Below are 23740 nucleotides of genomic sequence, written 5' to 3'. Positions count from 1 at the left end.
ATAAATAATTAAATAGTAATAAAACCATAAATAATTAAATAGTAGTATGTAAATTACGCCAGGAATTAAGTCCAGGACCAGCCTATTGGCTCAGGGTGTCTGACCCTCCAAGGAAGGAGCTGTAAAGTTTGATGGCCACAGGCAGGAATGACTTCCTATGACGCTCTGTGCTGCATCTCGGTGGAATGAGTCTCTGGCTGAATGTACTCCTGTGCCCAACCAGTACATTGTGTAGTGGATGGGAGACATTGTCCAAGATGGCATGCAACTTGGACACATCCTCTTTTCAAACTCCACCGTCAGAGAGTCCAGTTCCATCCCCACAACATCACTGGCCTTTTCATTGGGGATGTGTGAGTTTGTAACGGTTCTTCCATGCTTTGATGATCAAAGCGAGCATTGAGCTCACCTGCAAGTGAAGCTCTGTTTCTGCCTATGTCGCTTGGTTGTACTTTATAAGACGTGGTAGCATTCAAGCCCTGCCACAACTGTCGACCCTCCTTCCTTGATTCAAGTACAGCCTGGTATTTCCACTTCACCCAAGTGCAATAGAACAAACTGAACATTGGACATAACGCATACATAGAGCATAGAACATTAAAGCACAATACAAGCCCTATAGCTAATGACATTATTATTTACTTAAGCTTATCATGCTTACTGGGGCACAGGCTGCTAACAGCAGCTTGCCAGGGTCCTCTGTCCTGCGCCAGTCTTTCAAGTTGTCCACAGGTGTGGCCCATCTTCGAAGATCTTTCCTTTCTCAGAGATGAGGTCTTTGGAACCTTTTTTTGGCCGTTCTGTATCTCTGTGTTTTTATGAGACGGGATTGCTCACCCCACACTCAACCCTCCTCCTTCCACAGCCAGGCTTGTGACAAAAATCTGGATTTGTTGCAATTTTCCTATCGCCACAATAGAGCACCTGGACAGTGGCCATCCCTATGTCAAGCTCAATCATGTCCTCAGTTCTAATCAACAAGTTCCAAAACCTGGGTGTCTGTACCTCCCTCTGCAACTGGATCCTTGATTTTCTCATCTGGAGACCACAGTCTGTGCAGATTAGAAACAACATCTCCTCCTTGCTGACAATCAACACTGGATACATGCCTAGTCCACTGCTCTAATCTCTCTTCACCTGGACTGTGTGGCTAGCCACAGTCGAAGTGTTACTTATAAATTTGGCAATGACACGATTGTTAGCAGAATTTCAAATGGTAATGAGGAGGCATAAAGGCATACAACCTTGCACTCATTGTCAGTAAGACCAAAGAATTAATTGTGGACTTCAGGAAGGGGAAGTCGAGGGAGCACACACCAGTCTTCAAGCGATCAGATGTGGAGAGGGTGAGCAGTTTCAAGTTCCTGTGTCAACATCTCTGAGGATCTATCCTGAGCACAACATATTGATGTAATTGCAAAGAAGGCACAACAGTGGCCATATTTCATAAAGCATTTGAGGACATAAAATTGGTATGTCACCAAGGACACTTCCAAATGTCTACAGATGTACCGTGGAGAGCATTCTGGCTGGCTGCATCACTGTCTGGTATGGGGAGGGGCACTGCACAGGGTCAGTAAAAGCTGCAAAAGGTGGTAAGGTCTGCCAGCTCCATCATGGGCACTAGTCTCCCCAACAATCTTCAAAAGGCAGCGCCTCAACAAGTTGGCATTGATCATTAAGGACCCCCATCACCCAGGACATGCCCTCTTCCCATTGTTACCATCAAGGAGGAGGTACAGGAGCCTGAAGACATACACTCAACGATTCTTCCCCTCTGCCATCTGATTTCTGAATAGACAGCAAACCCATGAAAACTACCTCAATATTTTTCTCAACACACATCAAAGTTGCTGGTGAACGCAGCAGGCCAGGCAGCATCTATAGGAAGAGGCGCAGTCGACGTTTCAGGCCGAGACCCTTCGTCAGGAACTTCCTTCAGTTAGTCCTGATGAAGGGTCTCGGCCTGAAACGTCGACTGCGCCTCTTCCTATAGATGCTGCCTGGCCTGCTGCGTTCACCAGCAACTTTGATGTATGTTGCTTGAATTTCCAGCATCTGCAGAATTCCTGTTGTTTGCGTCAATATTTTTCTCTTTCATTTTGCACTACTTATTTAATTTAATTTAGTTTTTATACGTATTTATTGCAATTTTTAGTTTTATTATTAAGTATTGTAGTGTACTGCTGTCGCAAAGCCACAAATATCACAAGTATGTCAGTGATATTAAACTGACTCTGGTTCCTTTTCAGCCCAGATGGAGGGTCTCGGCTCAAAACCATGACTGTTCATTCCTCTCTGTAGATGCTGCCTGACTTACTGAGTGCCTCCATTTCTGCATTTCCAGCATTTGCAAAAGCTCTTGTGTTTCCAATGTGCCAAAAGCTCTCTTTACAACTCTATGTACCTGTGACTCCACTTTCAAGGAATTATAGATCTGTATTCTCAGACAACAAGGTTGTTTTTTTGCTTATATATATTACTGAACAAGAATGTTAAAATAAAGGCTATGTTAGCCAGAAAGCCAGAGTAGGACAGTGACCTGTTGAAAGAATTTTGTCAGTGTGAACCTATTATTTTACAAATAAGAATAGAAGTATTTTAAAAGAAGTAACATATAGTGTTACATTATAATGAGCAATTGAAGTGCTGGCAGTATTAAGGTACACAAAAGGGAGATTTTGGATTCGGTGCTGTGGCTTGCAGAGGGTATTGACCTATCAATCACACAGAAGGGGGCGTGTCTACAGGCTTTATTAGATATTCCAATGTAGAGCAAGGCTAAATATTCCTGTCCAAGCCACTGACTGAGATCAAGGCTGGAAGAGAGAGGACAGCACACCGGAGAGCAGAAATAATTCTCGTGACGGCAGCCCCAACACCAGGCAACTAAAGCAGCTGGAAGTGGACAATGGATGCAGCATTTCTGAACAAGGATGGAGAGAGTGGCAAGGTAATTATCCAATGGGTGACTCGGGCAAGAATAGGAAACTGAAAGGAAGTGGGCATTTCTGCTCTTTCCCACCTTATCTTACCACTCATTCCTCTACACACACACATATATATATATACCCACACACTTCAATACACACACACACATATATATACCCACACACTTCAATACACACACAGACTTACGTACACGTATATATATACCCACACACTTCAATACACACACAGATGTAAACATGTGCGTACACTTGTTTATACACTGACACACTACACCCCCTCACACACACACACACTGACACACATACACACACACACACATCGTCCTCCCCTCTATGAACTTTGTCTACATTTCTTTCTGCCTCAGTAAATCAGCTGGCATAATCAAAGACCCTACTTTTGCTCATCATCTCCCTCTGGTTGTCCTCCTCCATCCCTTTCTCCCATTGTCCACTCGCCTCTCCTGTCATTCCTTCTTCTTCAACCTTTTACCTCTTCCACCTATCATCTTCTCACGTTGTCGCCCCCTCCACCCACCCACCTTCCCCCTCACCTGGTCTCACCTGTCACCTGCCAGCTACCCCTCCCCTCCCCCACCATCTTATTCTGGCTTCTTCCCCTTTCTTTCCAGTCCTGCAGAAGGGTCTCAGCCCAAAACTGTTTATTCCCCTCCATGGATGTTGCCTGACATTCTGAGTCCCTCCAGCATTTTGTACGTGTTACTTTGGATTTCCAGCATCTGCAGATCTCTTGTACCTAAGATAAGATAATCTGAATCAGCAGATTGGGCGACTACTTTGCTTTTGTTTATTCCACAAATTCTAGTCAGACATTACTTTAATTTTCCATCTCACCACCATTCAGATCCGGTCATGGCATCCAACTCTGTTCCAGTGAAATTGTGGGGAACCAGGATTTGAACCAGTGGACTAGTTTATTAATGTATTATGTACCAAGGTACAGTGAAAAGCTTTGTTTTGCATGCCACCCATACATTACAGCAGTGCACTGAGGTAATACAAGTGATTTGAAGAATACATCTCGCCATGCTCTGAACTCATCATCAGTGATTAACCTGGGGTCATTGGGTGTTTCACCCTTACCTAGTGACCCAGCTTTGCTTGATCAAGCCACAATTTGTCATCCTCTCCCTCATTGGCATGTTAAGTACACTTCACGATCATACACAATCACATTTCCTTTTCTGGTTTCTGATGTGGATGATATTGATCACGTGGAGTTTGCGATGATTTGTCTGCAGATTTTAGAACTGGCCTATTTATACAGTTTTTAGTGATGTTGTTGTCACTGGGAAAAAGATTTGCACAGCACAAGATTTTTGTGCACACTGGTCATTATAAATTTGAGGGAACATGTCATGAGTGGGTGCCAGAATCCCTGTGGGTGGCTTTAGAAACATAGAAAACCTACAGCACAATACAGGCCCTTCAGCCCACTAAGTTGTGCCGAACTTGTCCCTACCTTAGAAATTACTAGGCTTACCTATAGCCCTCTATTTTCCTAAGCTCCATGTACCTATCCAAAAGTCTCTTAAAAACCCTATCGTATCCGCCTCCACCACCATTGCCAGCAGCCCATTCCACACGCTCACCACTCTCTGAGTAAAAAACTTACCCCTGACATCTCTTCTGTACCTACTCCCCAGCACCTTAAACCTGTGTCCTCTTGTGGCAACCATTTCAGCCCTGGGAAAAAGCCTCTGACTATCCACACAATCAATGCCTCTCATCATCTTGTACACTTCTATCAGGTCACCTCTCATCCTCTGTCGCTCCAAGGAGAAAAGGCCGAGTTCACTCAACCTATTCTCATAAGGCATGCTCCCCAATCCAGGCAACATCCTTGTAAATCTCCTCTGCACCCTTTCTATGGTTTCCACATCCTTCCTGTAGTGAGGCAACCAGAATTGAGCACAGTACTCCAAGTGGGGTCTGACCAGGGTCCTATATAGCTGCAACATTATCTCTCGGTTCCTAAATTCAATTCCATGGTTGATGAAGGCCAATGCACCATATGCCTTCTTAACCACAGAGTCAACCTGCGCAGCTGCTTTGAGCGTCCTATGGACTCGGACCCCAAGATCCCTCTGATCTTGCTCTTACTCCTGCTTCTGGATGCTCTCCAGCTCTCACAAAGCTGATGATTCAATTGCAGGATTGAGCTCGCTTGCTGTTACTGATTCTTAAGAAGGTTGCCTCTGCAAGGCTCTTCAATGCCTGGTCATGTCTCCAGTTGTATTGCTTCTTTCCAAGGCTTTTTGGGCAGCAGCTCAGGAGAGGCTGCAAAGTTCCTCTCCTGGAGCACAACAGACGGTCTGGGGCAAAGCAATAACTGAATGCAGAACGAAGTGTTACAGTTACAGAGGAAGTGCAGTCCATGACAAACAATAAACTGCTAAGCTAAGCCATAACCAGGTATACTTTGAGGTTAAAGCAACACTCACAACACGCTGGAGGAACTCAGCAGGTCGGGCAGCATCTGTGGAAAAGATCCGTCGACGTTTCGGGCCGGAACCTGACGAAGGGTTCCGGCCAGAAACATCTCTTTTCCACGGATGCTGCCCGACCTGCTGAGTTCCTCCAGCGTGTTGTGAGTGTTGCTTTGACCCCAGCATCTGCAGATTATTTTGTGTATACTTTGAGGTTACGAGTCTGACTCATTGTATTAGGGAATCATTCAATAGCGGGTTAAATCTGTGTTGAGCATGATGGTACAGTACGTGCTTTTAGCTTTTGAATCCGATAGGAGGGGGGGGGGAGAGGGGAGAATGTCTGGGGCTCCATTTCAGACAATCAGTGTCCACAACTTTTTGTTTCAGATTTATCCAATTTCATTTCATCCATTTACATATTCAGACCAATTCCTTTTTTTTTACTTCTATCATAGCCTCCCTCACACCTTTATCATCTACTATCTCCTGCCTGGTACACAATTCCAGATATTCCTGCCATTCTCACTTACCCTGCATCTTAAAACCTGTTTCTCTTAACTATTTACAATTATTCCCCTGATCTGAGGTGCACATCTATCGATCCCTCAACAATGCTATGAAGGTTGATAGGATAATTAAGGAGGTGTATGGTGTGTTTGCCTTCATTAGTTGGAGGATTGAATTCAAGATCCACGTGATAGTGATGCAGCTCTATAAAGCCCTGGTTAGACCATGTTTGGGTATTGGGGTATTCAGATCTGGTTGCATCAGTACAGAAACTATGTGGAAGCTTTAGAGAGGATGCAGAGGAGATTTGCCAGGATGCTGCCTGGATTAGAGAGCACGTCTTATGAAGATAAGTTGATCGAGCTAGGGCTTTTCTCTTTGGAGCAAAGGAGGATGAGAGGTGACTTCACAGAGGTGTATAAGATGATAAGTATAGGGGAGATGTCAGAGGTAGATTTTTTACCCAGAGAGTGGTGGGTGTGTGGAACACGCTGTCAAGGGTGGTGGTGGAAACAGATACATTAGGGAAATTTAAGAGACTCTTAGATAGGCACATGGATGGAAAAAGATCAAGGGTTTTGTGGGAGGGAAGCGTTAGATTGATCGTAGAGCAGTTTAAAAGATTAGTTCAACATCATGGGCTGAAGGACCTGCACTGTGTCCTTTAAGTTCTATGTTCAGTTCCGGTGAAAGGTCATAGATCATAAAACACAGGAGCGGAATAGGCCATTCGGCCCATCAAGTCTGCTCCACCATTCCATCATGGCTGATTTATTATCCCTCTATGAAACCATAAAACATAGGAGCAGAATTAGGCCTTTCAGCCCATCACATCTGCTAGACTTGAGGTTAGCTCCACAGATCCACAGATGGTAACTGGCTGTTTCCTACAATATCTGTTTCACCTCACATTTTCAGCTTCTAAATGTTTTACGTACATTTATAAACATTTGTTCTAAAAATGGATCAAGGATGACATTCTAACTGTAAAGTAAATGGAACTGTTTGCCATTATGCTGTTTGCTTTCCCTCCTCTAGAAATCCATGTACATCGAGGAGCAGTCCATCAAAGGAGATGTCATCTCCGTAATGTTCTCTCTGAAGGAAGACTTTGGAGCCTTGGTTAAGGCCTTGCGTCTATTTGAGGTAATTCCCGCTGTATTTCAATCCACCCATTGTGATTGGTTCCCTAAGATCAACGATGTTCCAACCATTTTATTTGGAAAACTAATTCTTCTATTCTGAAACTTGGACTATTCTATAATCAGCACATAGAAAGCACAGAACAATACAGCACAGGAAACAGGCCTCTCAGCCCATAGTGTCTGTGCTGAAAATAATGATAAATTAAACTAAAACTCTTCTACCTGTAGATGATCTATATCCCTCCATTCCCTGCATACTTATCCTTGTAGACACCATTATCATATCTATTTCCACCCCTATCCCAGCAGCTATGCTTGGCACCCATGACTCTGTGTAAAAAAAATTACTCTTAAATTTTCTCCCTCACCTTCAGACAATTCCCTCAACTGTTTGATAATGGTACTCTGGGAAGTAGATTCTGACTGGCAACCCTATCAATACCTCTCAGAATCTCATGAACTTCCTTCAAGTCTCCTGTCAGTCACTGTCACTCAGAGGAAACAACCCACGTTTATCCAATCTTTCCTCATAGCACACGCCCTCTGATCCAGGCAGTGTCCTGGTAAACCTCTTCTGCATCCTCTTCAAAGCCAACACAACGTTCCTGTAATGGGATGGAGCAACTTGCTGAAAAAAGCATATAATTGTCAAGGATTCCAAGGTTCAAAGTTCAAAGTAAACTTTATTATCGAAGTACATGTATGTCACCATATACAATCAGTTTCCTGTGGCCTACTCAGCAAATCTATTGAATAGTAACCATAACAGGATCAATGAAAGATCAACCAGAGTGCAGAAGACAACAAGCTGTGCAAGTACCAACATAAATAAGTAGTAATAAATAATCACCATCATAGATTGTCACAGCAGACAGCCAGCCACTCTAGTGTTGTTTGGTTGATGTTGAGCAGGTCAGTGTCAGCTAAATCAGGTGAGAGAGGGCAGTTGCGCAGAATGTGTTCAATGTTCTGCACCCTTTCGCCACACTCACAGGATTCGCTGGTCTTTAAACCCCACTTCACCGCATTGTCTCCCATCCTGCAAACTCCCGCTCTCGCTCTGTTGAGAGTGCCCCACTTCCGTCTGTCAAGCCGTGCCCCGACTGGTAACATTTCTGTGGGGTCCAGCACTGTGTTGTTTGGTGGGGTTCTGGCTTCTGTTTGTTGCCAGAGGTCAATCCTGTATGTTCCGTGCGGTAGTTCCTCCACTTTTCCTCGATTTTAGGTGGTTGGAAATTGACACATGATGATGTAGTGGGTGCCGTGGATCCGAGTTCTGTTTACCTTTTTCAATTTTTGTTGTAGTGTGTCTTCGGATCTCTGGGGGTGCAATGCCTGCAAGTCTGTAAATGATGTTAGTGGGTATGGGGCGCAGTGTACCTGTGATTATTCGGCAGGCTTCCTTAAGCAGCGGGTCTATTTTCTTCGCATGGGCTGATCTGCCCCACACAGGTGCACAGTAATAAATAACGAGAACATGAGAGAGTGAGATAAAGAGTCCTTACAATGAGATCATTGGTTGCAGCAACATTTCAATGATGGGGCAAATGAGTGTAGTTATCTCCTTTTGTTCAAAAGCCTGATGGTTGAGGGGTAGAAACTGTTATTGAACTTGTGGTGTGAATCTTGGGGCTCTTGTACTTTCTAGCTGATGGCAGCAGTGAGAAAAGAGCACGGCCTGGGTGGTGGGGTTCTCTGATGATGGAAGCTGCTTTCCTATGACAGTGTTTCATGTAGATGTGCTCAATGGTGGGGAGGGCTTTACCAAATCCAGTACCTTTTGTCAGATTTTTTGTTCAAAGGCTTTGGTGTTTTCATACCAGGCTGTTTCGCAGCCAGTCAATCACTCCCCACTACACATCTATAGAAGTTTGTCAACGTTTTAGTTGCCGTGTCATACCTCCGCAGACTCCTAAGAAAGTAGAGGCACTGCTGTGATTTCTTCGTAATTGCACTTACATGCTGAGCGCAGGGCAGATCCTCTGAAATAGTAAAAACTAGGAATTTAAATTTGCTGACTCCCACCTCTGATCCTCCAATAAGGATGGGCTCATGCACCTCTGGCTTCCCTCTCTGAAGTCTATAACTCACCTTGGTTAATAGCACAAATTCCTCTATATAGAGATACAGGCTGATTACACTATGTGTAATTCAGTGAATCTGTGAGATCCGTTGCCACAGGCAGCTGTGGAGGCCAAGCCTGTGTGCATATTCAAGGCAGAGGTTGATAGATTCTTGATTTGTCAAGGTATGAAGAGATATGGGGAGAAGGCAGTAGACTGGGACTGAGGGGAAACGTGGATCAGCCATGATGAAATGGCGGAGCAGACTCAATGGGCCAAATGGCTTATTCTGCTCCTATATCTTATGGTTTCATGGTTCCGTTGAGTCTGAGCTTCATGCAACATATAATATTGGAAAAGTCTTATCACAACTGCACAGGAAATTAGACAACACTCACAATTTTGTTTTAATTACATAAGCATGGATTTATTTACAGTGGAGACCATTCCAGAAAGTTGGAGCAACAAAGGCCAGACAACATCTGTAGGGGTGGGAAAACAAATGGTCAAAGTCTTGGATCAAAGGGGGTCAGACACCCTGAGCCAATAGGCTGGTCCTGGACTTATTTCCATCTGGCATAGTTTGCATTTTGTTGTTTGATTGTTTGTGGTTTTTGTATTGCTATATTTATGCTCTACTCTTGGTTGGTACGGCTGTAACGAAACCCAATTTCCCTCAGGATCAATAAAATATATCTATATATCTATCTATCTAAGATGGGAGCCAGAATGGGAAATTTCTCCCCAATCCCCCTTCTCTCTTGCCATATTCCCTGGGGAGGATGTACACACTTCTTATAGAGGATGCCAGGATTGAACTCTGAACTGTGACACCCCAGGCAATAACAGCGCCATGCTACTGTACCACATCCTATCCTCCATGTAGGAAATCTGTAGCTTCTTGAATCAGAAACACCAAGTGTCTGATGAACACAAGAAATTCTGCAGATGCTGGAAATCCGCAGCAACATGCTTTATTGTAACTAATCCCAATCTCTCCCTAGGTACCCTTTTAACATACAGTGAATCTTTTTAGAATTCTCCTCTAACATATCAGGCCCCTTTTAACCCTCCTAATTTCCTAACTAACATATGGAAGCAATTGTTGGACAATATCAAAGCAAACTAAAGGAAAACTTGAAGCTGCAGAAATGTGGTTTTTGAGAAGAACGATCATGGAAAGACAGAGTAACAAATAAAATTCAGTGAAAAGCTGGAATAAGAAGAGCTGATATCATCAATAGGGAAATGGAAACTGCAAATTCTATGACATGTACTGAGGAAAGAGAAGCTCGAACATTTTGCAGGGACAGGAAATTGATGGAAGAAAAAGTTGCAGTCAACAACGCATGGTATTCATGAGTTACATCAAGGGATGGACAGGCAAAAGTTTTGAAGAGTTTATTAGAGTCTCTCAGATCAATCACTGCTAATACTTCTGGCTTGATCACAGCTACCTAGACCCAACATGCCTTCTTTTCCTGACAAAAATAATTTTCCAGCTAGGGTTCCCTACTCCTGCCAGCCTTGCCCTTCACTCTAACAGGATCATACTGGTCCTGCACTTTTTACATGCTGAAGAGAACTTGAAAATCGAATATACAAGTTATATATAGAGTGGGAGAGACTTCGTAAGTGCCAAGCCTTCCATTAACTCCAATGGCCTCTCAGAATTAACTGATATCATCAAAATGATCCTCCCTACACCCCCCCCCCCCCACAATTTAGGACTTTTACCTGAGGGCCAATCTTAAACAAAAGAGATTCTGCAAATGTTGGAAAGCTTGAAAAACACACACAAAATGCTGGAGGAACTCAGCAGGCTAGGCTGCATCTATGGAGGGGAATAAACAGTCAACATTTTGGGCCAACCCTTCATCAGGGCTTAAAAGAAAGGGTGAAGAAAGCCAGAATAAGAAAGCCAATGAGTCATAGAGAAGTGCTGTCACCAGGTTCGGATTTGACTCAAGGGCAGAGTGAAAGACACTGAAGCAGGTCGCTAGTTCACAGACCTTAATATGAACAGTGTTAAAGGGAAAAGAAAACAATAAATGCTAGACCAAACAGGGCCGTTAACTAAAACTCTCAAATGGAAAATGAAACCTACATTGTGTCTGAAAAGAAAAGCTAAGAACAAAATGAATACCACTAGTCTTCAGAGTCAGTTGACTCGACAGTCCAAATTCTCAGGCAGGGCAGAAAGCAAACAGGCAGCGAAGCGTTGGCTGTGTCTAAGTCTCAACAAATAGTATGACGGAATGAATGAAGTTAAATACTATCGCAATGAAATAATAATTAGCTGACACAAGAATATTCACGAACGCAATTGCCATATCTACTGCGCTGCTGAATCCGTGGTTGTGACAGGGTCCCCTCTCTAGGCGCTGCCCCTGGGGCGCCACAGACCTGTGTCTGCTGGAAGTCCTGGATGAGGGGCTTGTCCAAGATGTCCTTCAGTGATGCTGGTAGGCAAGTGCCATGGTGGGCACTGCCAATATTGGAGACCCACACTTCCATGTAGTGACAGAAACAAGAGCTTTTACAGAGGTAGCTCGACCAAGTGACGCCCTGAGACGGATCATTCTCAAAGTGAGGACCCTCTGATTGGAGCTAATCAGGCATCTGCATCAGCAATAAAACTAACACAGGATCCCTGAGCCTATCAAAATAAACTTAAACAGAAAGCACCAGGAAACCGTATTACAAAGAGCGAGTCGCTTGAGAAAAACACAAGCAACTCTTAAACCATTAATAACTGTTATTAAGCAACAATTAACCAATTCAGGTATTCTAAAAACCTCAGAGCCCAATGCTCTCTGATGCCCTACACAGGCCTGAAGTCACTATAGGATCCCCCTCCCTGCAGCTGGCACCTGATGGCCCAGGAAGATCTGAAAACGCAAGATCCAGGAATGACTCGAGAGACCTGGGGAACTTGAGAGGGAGGCATGTGGAACCCGAGAGGCAGGGAGACTCGGGGATCCAGAGAGACTGAGAGACCAGAGAACCCCAACAGACTGAGATCAAGAAACCTCAGGCAGGGGCGAGAAGGAGGCTTGGGAGTCCTCGAGATGAGGAGGACATTGAGAAACCCTGAATAAGCCTTGGAAGCAATTGGAAAAATAAAACCTTGGGAACATAGAGAAAAGTCCTTGGCAAAACATGAAACCTAAAACCTAGAGAAGGAACATTTTCAAATCTTGCTCACAGTGTTTTATCGTTCACAATTTTTTCCAGAGGCAATTAGGATATACTCTTAATTTTACAGATCAAGACAGCATAGACAGGTTTCTTTCATTGCTAAGCTATGAAGATCTGTAGATCTGTTTAATTTGCTACATGAAAGTTCAATTTTTCCAGTCTGTACCATGACTTTCATCAAGAGGTTAAAAATACTCTTGATAGGGTTACTTTACTTGTGTATTTGCACACTCCAGCCGGAGATCAGCTTTTGGACTAGGGCTCTTCCAGAATTTACACTATTGACTTGAATGATGATTTGTTGAATCAATTGATAAGCTTGCTTGAAGCGCTCATTTGTTATGCAGACCTGAGTCACGGGACCACAAAGCTGTAGACTTGTGACTTGAAAAGATTGGAATAGATACTCAACGTAGAGAAGCTTGGTATGTAGACTCAGGACTCTCGGAATGTAGAGTCAGGACACGCACTGAGAATAAAGGCACCCTCTCCTCAAGCCACCAATATCAAAACGTCACTGTTCAAACATTGCTGGGTCCATTACTTGGCAAGATCCTTCTGTCACGGTTGTGACAGAAACAAGAGTTTATACATAGGAATTCCAACGGAACATTGTTGCCTCGACCAAACACTCTGACCAATGAATCTCATGGCCAAGGTCAGCTGCCCTCTCTCTTCCGGGTCCATCTTTGTTGGGTCGAGACTTGCTGTCACCGGGTTCAGATGCGGCCCAAGTGCACACTGAAGTGGGTCACTAGTTCACAGACTTTAATGCGAACAGTGTTAAAGGGAAAAGAAAACAATAAACGCTAGGCCAAACAGGACCGTTAACTGAAACTCTCAAATGGAAAATGAAGTCTACGCTGTGTCTGAAAAGAAAAACTAAGAACAAAATGAATAACACTAGTCTTCAGAGTCAGTTGACTCGACAGTCCAACTTCTCAGGCAAGACAGAATGCAAACAGGCAGCAAAGCGTTGGCTATGGCCAAGTCTCAACCAATACTATGACGGAATGAATGGAGTGAAATGCTATCACAATGAAATAATAACTAGCTGACACGTGCATATTCACGAGCGCAATTGCCATATCTACTGCGCCGCTGAATCTGTGATTGTGACAAGTACAGCACAGAAACAGGCCCTTCAGCCCATCTAATCCATGCCAAAACCACTTAAACTGCCTACTCCCATTAACCTGCATAGGGACCATAGCCCTCCATACCACTACTATCCATGTACCTATCAAAACTTCTCTTCTACTTTGAAAATGAGCTTGCATGGATCTCTTGTGCTGGTAGCTCATTCCACACTCACACGACCCTCTGAGTGAAGAAGTTTCCCCTCATGTTCCCCTTAAACTTCTCACCTTTCACCCTTAACCCATGACCTGTCTACATTCTAAGAAGTACAGTCCTAACCTATTCAATCTTTCCTTATAACTCAGATGCTCTAGATCCAGCAAAATCCTTGTAAATTTTCTCTGTACTCTTTCTACCTTGTTTATATCTTTTCTGTAGGTAGGTAACCAACACTGCACACTATAACCAAATTAGGCCTCACCAACATCTTATACAACTTCAACATAACATCCCATCTTCTGTACTCAATACATTGATTTATGGAGACCAACGTGTCAAAAGCTTTCTTTATGACCTTACCTACCTGTCACTACCCCATCACTTTCAACAAGTTATGGACCTGTGTTCCCAGATCCCTTTGTTCTACCACACTCATCAGTGCCCTACCATTAATTGAGTAAAACCTACCCTGGTTGGTCCCACTGAAGTGAAAAGTTTGCACTTTGCTGTATTAAACTGCCATTATCAGCCCATTTTTCCAGCTGATACAGATCCCTCTGCAAACCATGACAGCCTTCCTTTCTGTCCACTATACCCCCAGTATTGGTGTCATCTGCAAATTTGCTGATCCAGTTAACCACATTATTATCCAGGTCATTGAGATAGATGACAAACAACAAAGGACCCAGTACCGATCCCTGCGGCACACGACTAGTCACAGGCCTCCGGTCAGAGAAGCAACCCTCTACTATCACTCTCTGGCTTCTCCCACGAAGCCAGAAGGGAAAGATGTGGGGAAAGGAAGCTGATAGGTGAGACCAGGTGGGAGGAGGATATGTGGGTGGGGGAGGGGGTTGACGTGAGAAGATGGAAGGTGATAGGTAAAAGGGCTGAAGAGGAAGGAATCTGATAGGAGAGGAGAGTGGACCACGAGAGAAAGGAAAAGAGGAAGAGCATGGGGGGGGGGGAGGAAGAGGAGGTGATGAGGAGAGCAGGGGGAAGAGGGGAGCCAGAATGAGGAATGGAAAATAGAGAGGGGGAGAGTGGGGAGAAATTACCAGAAGTTGGAGAAATCAATGTTCATAACATCAGATTGGAGACAACTCAGATGAAATATGAGGTGTTGCTCGGTGAGTTATGAGTTTAAAACCCAGTTTACAGAACATTGTGTTAACATTTCAGTGAACAGAAGGTACAAAGGCCTTAACACAAGAGATTCTGCAGATGTTGGAAAGCAAGAGCAACTCAGACACGAGATGCTGGAGACACTCAGCAGGTCAGGCAGCACCCATAGAGTTGAGTAAACAGTCGACATTTCAAAGTGAGACCTTTCATCAGGACTGGAAAGGAAGGGGTAAGAAGAGGGAAGAAGCCCTGCCCCCCACCCACCTGGCCTCACCTATCACCTGTTGCCTTTTTCTCCCTCCTACCTTCTTATTCTTACTTCTTTCAGCCCAAAATGTCGAAAGTATCAGTGATGTTGTTTCCAGCTTCTGAAATTTGGTCCAAAACTGTCTCCAAGACCATAAGACCATAAGACAAAGGAGCAGAAGCCGGCCATTTGGCCCATCGAGTCTGCTCCGCCATTTTATCATGAGCTGATCCATTCTCCCATTTAGTCCCACTCCCCTGCCTTCTCAGCATAACCTTTGATGCCCTGGCTACTCAGATACCTTATCAATCTCTGCCTTAAATACACCCAATGACTTGGCCTCCACTGCCGCCCATGGCAACAAATTCCATAGATTCACCACCCTCTGGCTAAAAAAATTTCTTCACATCTCTGTTCTGAATGGGCGCCCTTCAATGCTTAAGTCATGCCCTCTCGTGCTAGACTCCTCCACCATGGGAAACAACTTTGCCACATCCACTCTGTCCATGCCTTTCAACATTTGAAATGTTTCTATGAGATCCCCCCTCATTCTTCTAAACTCCAAGGAGTACAGTCCAAGAGCGGACAAACGTTCCTCATATGTTAACCCTCTCATTCCTGGAATCATTCTAGTGAATCTTCTCTGTACCCTCTCCAACGTCAGCACATCCTTTCTTAAATAAGGAGACCAAAACTGCCCACAGTACTCCAAGTGAGGTCTTACCAGTGCCTTATAGAGCCTCAACATCACATCCCTGCTCCTATAATCTATTCCTCTAGAAATGAATGCCAACATTGCATTCGCCTTCTTCACCACCAACTCAAGCTGAAGGTTAATCTTAAGGGTGTCCTGTACGAGAACTCCCAAGTCCCGTTGCAACTCAGAAATTTGAATTCTCTCCCCATTTAAATAATAGTCTGCCCATTTATTTCTTCTGCCAAAGTGCACTTTCCAACATTGTACTTCATTTGCCATTTCTTTGCCCATTCTTCCAATCTATTCAAGTCTCTCTGCAGACTCTCTGTTTCCTCAGCACTACCGGCCCCTCCATCTCTCTTTGTATCATCAGCAAACTTAGCCACAAAGCCATCTATTCCATAATCCAATTCGTTGATGTACAATGTAAAAAGAAGTGGCCCCAACACAGACCCCTGTGGAACACCACTGGTAACCGGCAGTCAACCAGAATAGGATCCCTTTATTCCCACTCTCTGTTTCCTGCCAATCAGCCAACACTCTATCCACATATGTAACTTTCCTGTAATTCCATGGGCTCTTATCTTGTTAAGTAGCCTCATGTGTGGCACCTTGTCAAAGGCCTTCTGAAAATCCAAATATACAACATCCACTGCATCTCCCTTGTCTAGCCTGCTGGTAATTTCCTCAAAAAATTGTAATACGTTTGTCAGGCAGGACTTTAAGGAATCCATGCTGAGTTCTGCCTATCCTGTCATATGCCTCCAGGTACTCTGTAACCTCATCCTTGACAATCGACTCCAACAACTTCCCAACCACCGATGTCAAGCTAACAGGTCTATAATTTCCTTTTTGCTTCCTTGCCCCCTTCTTAAATAGTGGAGTGACATTTGCAATCTTCCAGTCCTCCGGAAACATGCCAGAATCTATCGACTTTTGAAAGATCATCGCTAATGCCTCCGCAATCTCCACAGCTACTTCCTTCAGAACACGAGTGTGCATTCCATCTGGTCCGGGAGATTTATCGACCTTTAGACTATTCAGCTTCCTGAGTACTTTCTCCGTCGTAATTGTGACTGCGCACACTTCTCTTCCCTGCCACCCTTGAGTGTCCGGTATACTGCTGATGTCTTCCTCAGTGAAGACTGATGCAAAATACTCATTCAGTTCCTCCGCTATCTCCTTATCTCCAATTACAATTTCTCCAGCACCTTTTTTATTGGTCCTATATCTACTCTCACCTGTCTTTTACTCTTTATATATTTGAAAAAGCTTTTAGTATCCTCTTTGATATTATTTGCTAGCTTCCTTTCATAGTTATCTTTTCCCTCTTAATGACCTTCTTAGTTTCCTTTTGTAAGCTTTTTAAAACTTCCCAATCCTCTGTTTTCCCACTAATTTTTGCTTCCTTGTATGCCCTCTCCTTTGCTTTAACTTTGGCTTTGACTGCTCTTGTCAGCCACGGTTGCATCCTTTTTCCATTTGAAGATTTCTTCTTTTTTGGAATATTCCTGTCTTGCACCTTCCTCACTTCTCGCATAAACTCCAGCCACTGCTGCTCTGCCGTCCTTCCCGCCAATGTCCCTTTCCAGTCAACTTTGGCCAGTTCCTCTCTCATGCCACTATAATTTCCTTTACTCCACTGAATTACTGACAGACTTGGAAGTGCAAATCATATCTTTTTTTCAAAATTTGCTTTGACTTTCTAAAACATTGTAAATATTTGTGCTGTGTATTGTGCAAGCTCACCCAAGGTCGGCATTCGGAGGTGGAGTACTCTTGCGTCAGTTACTGGGTTAAATGACCGAGGCCCTAACCTCAACAGGAAGAGTTCACTGTTGGATCAGGAATACACATAGAAACATAGAAACTACTTGACCAGGACATACTATCTATTCCTAAATGGGTAGCATTGGAATTACAATCTGTTCAGGGTTATACACTTGGCTCTATTTTAGGCTCCTCTCTCCCTTTTGATTCGAAACGCCTTAAGCAGGTCTCTAACCCGATAGTTAAATATGCTTTGCGCATTTGGTTTCAATTCAGAAAATTTTTTGATCTTAATCAATTCGGGTTAGCGATTCCTATTTTAGGTAACATATTTTTTCCTCCCTCTTTTACGGATCGCGCTTTTCAAACTTGGAAGACTAAGGGTATTTTACGGTTTTTGGATTTATTTTTAGATGGTTCCCTTATGTCTTTTGAACAATTATCTAATAAATATAACTTATCAAGAATACATTTTTTTAGATATTTACAAGTTAGAAATTTCCTAAGTACTATACTTTCTTCCTTTCCAATGCTTCCTCCTACATATATTTTAGATTCGATAATTAACCTCAATCCATGTCAGAAAGGTGCATCGGCTATGATTTATAATATTATTATGAAACTTAGGAAAGCTCCATTTGATAAGATTATCATCCCAGATTGATTCCTGGGATGGCAGGTCTTTCATATGATGAAAGACTGGATGAACTGGGCTTGTACTCGTTGGAATTTAGAAGATTGAGGGGGGATCTGATTGAAACGTATAAGATCCTAAAGGGATTGGACAGGCTAGATGTGGGAAGATTGTTCCCGATGTTGGGGAGGTCCAGAACGAGGGGTCACAGTTTGAGGATAGAGGGGAAGCCTTTTAGGACCGAGATTAGGAAAAACTTCTTCACACAGAGAGTGGTGAATCTGTGGAATTCTCTGCCACAGCAAACAGTTGAGGCCAGTTCATTGGCTATGTTTAAGAGGGAGTTAGATATGGCCCTTGTGGCTACAGGGGTCAGGGGGTATGGAGGGAAGGCTGGGTTCTGAGTTGGATGATCAGCCATGATCATAATAAATGGCGGTGCAGGCTCGAAGGGCCGAATGGCCTACTCCTGCACCTATTTTCTATGTTTCTATTAGGGTAGATTGGGAACAGGAATTGGGGCTTACCATTTCTGTGGATGATTGGGGGCAGATTTTACAATTAGTCAATACTTCCTCTATTTGTGCTAAACATTCCCTAATTCAATTTAAAGTGGTTCATAGAGCACATATGTCCAAAGATAAGTTAGTGCGTTTTTACTCCCATATTAATCCTTTCTGTGATAGATGTTCGGGGCAGATAGCCTCTTTAACTCATATGTTTTGGTCTTGCCCTACTTTGGAAACTTTTTGGAGAGATATTTTTAATATTATTTCTAAGGTATTAAATATAGATATCTCTCCTCACCCTATTACTGCTATCTTTGGACTACCTAAAATTTCTAGTAATCTTTCCCCTTCAGCCCGTAGAATGATTGCATTTCTTACTTTAATGGCGAAAAGATGTATTTTACAACATTGGAAAGAGCTTAATGCTCCAACTACCTTTTTTTGGTTTTCTCAGACGATTTTATGTTTGAATTTGGAGAAAATTAGAAGTAACCTTTATGATTCTTCATTTAAATTTGAACAGATTTGGGGACCTTTTATTCGATATTTTCATTTAATGTAATATTTACCCTTCTTGTTTTTTTTTCACTGTTTTTAATGGAGGTCGGGATTGAGGACGTGATTTTAAGTTTAACTCTGTTTGGTTTTAAGTTAGCCCATTGCTTTGCTTTGCTTTTAGTTAGTTGCACGGTGGGTTTTTTTTTTTGGGTTTTTTTTTTCTTTTTTTCCATTGATATATATAAAATTTAGTATACTATTATGTTATCTTGGTTTCTTATGTTTAAATTACATTGTTTGTAGTATTTTTTTTGGTATTGATACCTTTTGGAATTTTATTATACTTTAACATTGTATTAATGTTTATATGGCTTACCTTTTTTGTATACTTACTCAATAAAAAGATTTTAAAAAAAAAGAAACATAGAAACATAGAAAATAGGTGCAGGAGTAGGCCATTCAGCCCTTCGAGCCTGCACCGCCATTCAGTATGATCATGACTGATCATCCAACTCAGAACCTTGTATCTGCCTTCTCTCCATACCCCCTGATCCCTTTAGCCACAAGGGCCATATCTAACTCCCTCTTAAATATAGCCAATGAACTGGCCTCAACTGTTTCCTGTGGCAGAGAATTCCACAGATTCACCACTCTCTGTGTGAAGAAGTTTTTCCTAATCTCGGTCCTAAAAGGCTTCCCCTTTATCCTCAAACTGTGACTCCTCGTTCTGGACTTCCCCAACATCGGGAACAATCTTCCTGCATCTAGCCTGTCCAATCCCTTTAGAATTTTATACGTTTCAATAAGATCCCCCCTCAATCTTCTAAATTCCAACGAGTATAAACCTAACCGATCCAGTTTTTCATCATATGAAAGTCCTTCCATCCCAGGAGTCAATCTGGTGCATTTCCTAATCCTGCCTTTATTTCAACTCTAGCATACACCATTGAAAAGAACTCAGATTCAGAATCAGCTTTATTATAATAAACAAAGGATAATTCTTCCCTTCCTCCTTCCCTCTTCTTCCATTCCCCATTCTGGCTCCCCTCATATCTTAACTCCTCACCTGCCTATCACCTCTTGTTGGTTCCCCCTCCACCTTCCTTTACTCTTATCAGATTACTTATTCTTCAGCCCTTTGTATTGGTAACTTACCTCCCAGCTTCTAACTTCATCCCTCTCCCCAACCCACCTGGTTTCACCTATCACCTTCTATCTTGTCCTCCCTCCCCTCCCCTCACCTTATTATTCTGGTTTCTGCCCTCATACTTTCCAGTCCTGATGAAGAGTCTTGGCCCGAAACATCAACTGTTTACTCCCCTCCATTGGTTCTGCCTGACCTGCTGAGTTCCTCCAGCACTTTGTATGTGTTATTCAGTTTTATTGTTCCTGACTTGTATTACATAAAATTTGTGGGTTTATGGCAACAGTGAAGTGCAAAACTATGAAATTACTATAAATTACAGTAAGAGCAAACAGAAAGATTACTCCGAGATGGTGTTTGAAATAACAGGTCATTTATTAAAAGGCTAGCACACAACAGAAGACCAGTCAACGATGAGTGTAAATTTGGTACAGCTTTTACATTTCCAGCTAATGGGATTAACTGTAAAACACTATTTTGATAACATAATTGTGATGACAGGAAGACTTAATTAAATAGCAGACCAGGTCTAAGAGGTCTGTCAGTAAATCCAATTTTCCATTACAACAATGGATGCATGCTTCACGTCATTAGTGAAGTTCCTGGAACTTGGGCGTCATCACTGCTGCATTCCACATCTCTACTTTTCAAAGTTCAAAATTCAAGGTAAATTTATTATCAAAGTACATATATGTCACTGTATTCAACCCTGAGATTCATTTTCTTGTGGGCATACTCAGTAAATCCTAGAACCATAATAGAATCAATGAAAGACCCACCCAACAGAGTGGACAAACGACCAATGTGTAAAACACAACAATCTGTGCAAATACAAAAGAGAAAAAGTAGTAAATAATTATCTAGAACATGAGATGAAGAATCCTTGAAAGTGAGTCCATAGTTCAGTGATGGAGCAAGTGAAGTTGAATGAAGTTACACCCATTTTTTCTGCGGTTCCTTGTTACCATATTAGCCAAGTCAAGCTTATTGTCATTTAACTATATACATGTATATCATGAAATGAGACAATGTTTGTCTAGATCAGGGTGTCTAGATCAGCACTGAAGTATATATAACACACAACAACTTGGGAAAGCAAGAATTAAATCTACAAATGAATTACACATAAATAAACAAAGTAAAGTCAGTAAGTAAAATAATGTAGGGTACAGAACAATTTAACCAGTGACACTTTGAATATGATGCAGCAGGGAGCTCAGAAGCCTCAAGGCCTGGGGGAAGAAGTTGTTTCCCATCCTGACTGTTCTTGTTTTTATGCATCGCAGTCTCCTGCCTGATGGTAGAAAGTCAAAGAGGATGCAGGTTGGATGGGCAGGATACTTAATCATACAATGGACCCTGTGTATCGGTAAATGTCCCAGATGGATGGTAGGGCGACCCTATGATTCTCTCAGCTGTTCACGCAGCCATTTGTAGAGACTTCTGGTCCGATGCTCGACTGGTCCCATACCAGATGGAGATGCAGCTTGTCAGGACCCTCTCAATGGTGCTCCTGTAAAATTCAGTTAAGATGGGGCGGCGGGGAGGGGGGCGGGGGGTAGTGGAGAGAGCCTTGCTTGCCTCAATTTCCTCAGGAAGTGGAGGAGTTGCTGTATTTCTAATTCAGGGAGGTGATATTGAGGGACCAAGTGAGGTAATCCATGATGTGAACTTCCAAGAACTTGGTACACTCAACTCTCCCTACAGAAGAGCCATGTATTTGCAGAGGGGATGGTTCATCTGCACCTTCTAAAATCCACAATGATTTCCTTGGTCTTCTTCATGCTTGTTGTTCTCACACCAGTCCACCAGCCGCTCCACTCCCTCTCTGTACTCCAACTCATTATCGTTGTTGGTGAGGCCAACCACTGTTGTGTCACCCACAAACTTGATGATAGTGGCACCTTTATACCAGATGGTGGTGCAACCAGTTAGAATGTACAGTACATATGTAGAAATTTGCGCTTGTTTTCATGACATACTAATTCTTCTCAAACTCCTAATGAAATACAGCCATTGTCATGCCTTCTTTGCATCAATATGTTGGTCCCAGAATAAATCTTCAGAGATGTTGACACCCAGAAACTTTAAACTGCTCCTTTCCACTGCTGATCCTTCTGTGAGGATTGGTGTGCATTCCCCTATCTTCCCCTTCTGGAAGTCCACAGTCAATTCTTCTGTCTTACTGACATTGACTGCTAGGTTGTTATGAGATCATTCCACCAGCTGATCTATCTCACTCCTGTACACCTCCCCGTCACCTTCTGAAATTCTGCCAACAACAGTAGTGTCATTGTTGTAACTTATAGAGGGCCATCTGAGCTGTGCCTAGCCACACAAGAGGACATGGCTTGGATGGTACTGGTCCTCAATGGTGGATACCAAGTTCTTGAGGCACTGGTATTTTTGATGATGGTGAGGGCTGTGCCTTTGCTGGAGCTAGCTGCGTCTACAATCCTCTGCAGCCGCCAGTGGTCCTGTGTATTGGACCCTCCAGACCAGACTGTGATGTTTATTGTTGTTTTCAAATTCAATCTGACTATAACTGAATGCAAGTAAGAATAGAGCAGGTGCTCAATGGGTCAATGGTTCCATTTAACCTCAGAGAATGTATACAGTATACAGCCTGAAATTCTTACTCTTTGCAGACATCATGAAACAGAAGAAAATCCCCAAAGAATGAATGACAGGAAAATGTTAGAGCCCCAAAGCCCTCCCATCCACAAGCAGCAGCAAAGCATCAGCCCCCCCACACCTACCTCAGCAAAATGCATTAGTTCCCACCACCTGCCATGCAAAACCCCCAAAGAGACCACAATCTACAGTCCATCAAAAAGGCAGGGTTCATGCCAACAGTATGTCATGCCACCGTCTCTCTTTCTCTCTCTCTCTCTCTCTCTCTCTCTCTAACGAAGGAGAGAGAGGTATCGCTCCTGGCAAAGCGAGGGGGAGACCAACAGCTCGCTGTTCCGATATTATAGTCTGCAGTGTTGCTTATTTCAACGGCAGTGTACACTGCTGTCTTGACGTTCCGATCTCCCGCGACACTTTAGTCAGCAACACCAGTGAGGAGCTGGTTCATCTACAGGGCCACTGGGCCACACCCCGAAGGTACCTATCTTCCAGGTTCCCACAGAGTGGAACTTTTATAATATTCATTAACTGCTTGTCCTGGGGTCACAGCCTAACAGGTCAGTTCTTTATTCGTCTCCATAGATGCTGACTGACCTGCTGAGGTACTCCAGCATTTAGTGAGTTTTGCTCTGGATTTCCAGCATCTGCAGAATCTCTTGTGTTTCTAATGGATCAGTGTGTTCAGTTTTGCTCATCCTGCTGGAGGAAAGATGTTATTAAGCTGGAAAGAGTGCAGAAAAGTTTTACAAGGACATTGTCAAGACTCGAGTGACTGTGTTAGAGGGACTGGTTAGACAGGTTAGAAAGTTTTTCTCCTTGGAGCATAGGAGAATGGGGGCTGATCTTCTAGAGGTACATAAAATAAA

General features: G+C 43.2%; 1 protein-coding gene across 4 annotated transcripts in view; it reads left to right on the top strand.

The window, feature by feature from the left end:
* Positions 1-2786: 2786 nt before the first annotated feature.
* pah (phenylalanine hydroxylase) overlaps positions 2787-23740 on the top strand; it is a 94288-nt gene continuing 73334 nt past the window's right edge. For all 4 annotated transcript variants that reach the window (XR_010019153.1, XR_010019152.1, XM_063057650.1 and 1 more), the window contains exons 1-2: positions 2787-2953; positions 6947-7054. Coding sequence is in view for 2 of the 4 variants with exons in the window: in XM_063057650.1 (XP_062913720.1) it covers positions 2912-2953; positions 6947-7054 (150 nt within the window). In the remaining 2 variants the exon portion in view is untranslated. The remainder of the gene's footprint in view (positions 2954-6946; positions 7055-23740) is intronic.

The sequence above is a fragment of the Mobula hypostoma genome, chromosome 9 (assembly GCF_963921235.1).
Source record: "Mobula hypostoma chromosome 9, sMobHyp1.1, whole genome shotgun sequence".
In the NCBI taxonomy this organism is placed as follows: Eukaryota; Metazoa; Chordata; class Chondrichthyes; order Myliobatiformes; family Myliobatidae; genus Mobula; species Mobula hypostoma.
This window is presented reverse-complemented; position numbering and strand designations above follow the sequence as displayed.